The sequence below is a fragment of the Morus notabilis genome, unplaced genomic scaffold (genome assembly GCF_000414095.1).
Source record: "Morus notabilis unplaced genomic scaffold, ASM41409v2 Scaffold3593, whole genome shotgun sequence".
Taxonomy (NCBI): domain Eukaryota; kingdom Viridiplantae; phylum Streptophyta; class Magnoliopsida; order Rosales; family Moraceae; genus Morus; species Morus notabilis.
In genome coordinates this window covers 1-2889 of record NW_010356904.1, presented here as the reverse complement: position 1 = coordinate 2889, position 2889 = coordinate 1, and the positions used below count along the sequence as shown (strand labels likewise).

General features: G+C 36.7%; 1 protein-coding gene across 1 annotated transcript; it reads right to left on the bottom strand.

Annotated features, from left to right (window-relative positions):
• Positions 1-113: 113 nt before the first annotated feature.
• LOC21384011 (aconitate hydratase, cytoplasmic) lies at positions 114-2834 on the bottom strand (the record flags this gene model as incomplete). The annotated part of the gene is made up of 9 exons (XM_010088898.2): positions 114-195; positions 299-378; positions 463-519; positions 622-764; positions 859-1003; positions 1478-1639; positions 1969-2154; positions 2455-2547; positions 2640-2834. Coding segments are annotated over 9 exons (1143 nt in total), but the record flags the coding sequence as incomplete, so codon positions are not given.
• Between the last annotated feature and the right edge of the window lie 55 nt (positions 2835-2889).

Here is a 2889-nt window from a genome sequence, read left to right as displayed (position 1 = left end):
AAATAAAATAAAATAGATGAAAAGAAAAGAGTATATGCCCAAAAATATATAAGTAATTTTCTTTTTTCCTTTTTTTAATAAGTAAAATAGTTCTTGTTAACCCATGGAAAATGCTAAACCTTGAATCCAACTCTGTTATCAAGACATGCATGCCAATCCGCCTTCATATCTTTCAAAGGAACTCGATCATGGGGACTGTTGAGAAGTAGAAATCGTCAAACATTCCTTAGAGGACAAGAAAACATAGTGTAATTAGGGCATTGTATACACAAAACAAAGATGGTTATAAAGCTTTTACCGCTTGGGTCCCGAAACACAGGGTTCAACATCTGATAGGTCCAACTGCAAGTAGGACGTGTATACTCTTTCCTCATCAGGCTGGATGAAGTAAAAGGTATCACTAAACAATTCCATCTCAAATAACTATGCAGTAACAATAATAGCGGAACCAAAGGAATTTACCTCATTGTAATCAACAAACATTCTGTTTGCGCGTAGGTATGCTTCTATCATTGCCACCTAATGTAACAACAAAAATAATAATAATCCATCACCTCTGGCTCCACCACTGGAGTACCATACCCATATGAAAACAAAAAAATGAGTGAAAAAGTTTCTCACTGTTTCATCACTTCTTCCGGTTAACTTAAGATACTCCAAAGTGACATGATCCACAGGAAAGAAACCCATGGTTGCTCCATATTCAGGCGACATGTTCGCAATAGTTGCCCTATCAGCTAATGATAGTTCACCCATACCCTCACCTATGTGTAAAACGAAGGAGTAAGGGACACGTGCTAGAACACATAGTAACTAAATTTCAATCCGACTTCTGAAGTTTTGTATTCCCAGGCTTACCATAAAACTCAACAAACTTGCCGACAACACCATGCTTCCTCAACATTTGAGTCACAGTTAATACCAAGTCAGTAGCTGTGACACCATCCCGCAGTTTTCCAGTCAACTTGAACCCAACAACACCAGGTAACACCATGCTCATGGGCTGTTTGATTCGAAAATCATGTCATTAAGTGCAGATCAAAAATATTGATATTAAGATTATTGGTGCATATGAGCCACATGGCAAGATCAGAAAACAGAAATCGGATCAATATCCATCAGAAACAAGAATGTCTCAAAATAGGCTATAGCTGCTGACTCTATAATGCACCTACTTATGGATTGAGCAAATAAAATCCATGCACGTTTTATCAGAACAAGTGGGGAGCTACAATCTAAAAGATTATTTACAATGAAACAAGACAGAAGCAGTAAGAAATAAAATCCTAGAAAGAAGAGAAAGAAACACTACAATGTTGGCATTTTGCCGAAGTTGCAGTTCCTAAGTAATGACTGTCAACATTCAAGGGAACAATTTCTGCAGTAACCCATTCACATGACTGCTTCTCAAGAAAGTGCTTACGATGTTGATTCAATTAACTATTCTAGCAAAGCTTAAAAAAGACGCAATGAATACCTGACCAAGCATTGCTGCCTCTGCTTCTATTCCTCCAACTCCCCATCCAGCAACTCCTAACCCATCAATCATTGTTGTGTGGGAATCGGTACCAACCACACTGTCGGGGTAGAGAAGGCCGTCCGTATTAAAAACAACCCTCCCAAGGTATTCCAGGTTAACCTACAAAGTAATCGAAAGACAAACTCAATATTCACATCCATAACTAATACTGCAATCAGGAGAAAGTTACATTTATCTGAAATATCAGCTCATGAAATATTTACAATTGGAATATAAACAAAGCACGACCTACCTACCCTGAAAAGAAGGTTAAGGAAAGAATTTGGTTTGCCAGAAAGTTTGGCACATTAGTGTATTGGATGAGAACTTTTCAAAATGACTGCCTTTAGCCTAAGATGAATTTCTATCACTTTGTCACTCCCTAGAGCATTTTGCACTTATGTGATATACACATATTATAGTATTATGTGAATTTGTTGTAACCCTACCTGATGTACAATTCCCGAACCAGGAGGAACAACAAGCATGTTATGAAAAGCAGACGATCCCCATTTAAGGAAAGCGAATCTCTCTTTATTCCTATGAAATTCAAGCTCCATATTAGCCTGTATTGCGTTTTCAGACCTTGCTACATCAACTTGAACAGAATGATCAATTACAAGATCCACAGGAACCTGAAAGAAAACATATTACATTCAAAATTCAAGAGTGGTATACTTTTATAAACGTAAATCATCACGTATTATTCTACCAAAAAATCAACAACGAAAGCACTTTTTCACTCTTTCATATATTAGGGGATTTCACTTGGAAAAGAAAATGTTCCCTACTAATGGATTTGAGTCCATAACTATGGGTTCCAATGTCAAAAACAATGACGCATAAACAGACATGACGCGTAACAATAAAAAACGGGGGAAAAAAAAAACTCAGATATTCCATGTTGAGGCAAAAAAGGGGAAAAAAATACAAACCAAAGGATTGATCTTCTTAGGATCACTGCCAAGTTTCTTCATAGCATCCCTCATGCAGGCAAGATCAACCACAGCTGGTACCCCAGTAAAATCCTGGTCAAGAAATGAAAAGTTTAAAACAAAGTGTTCGTTTTTTCATTCCAAAACCATTAGTACTAACACTATTAGAAAATCAAACAAAAAACCTGCAGAAGAACACGAGCAGGCTTGAAAGGAATTTCCACTAGCTTCGGTGATGTATTTTCCCAATCAATGATCTTTTCAACATCCTCGTTAGTAACTTCGAAATTATCACAATTACGAATTGCGGATTCCAAAAGTATCCGTATAGAGTACGGAAGCCTCCCTACCAAGGCAAGAAATATATTTGAATTTGAATTCTAAAAAATAATGAAAAATAAAAAATCATAACAAATGTCAAAAACTTTTCTCATT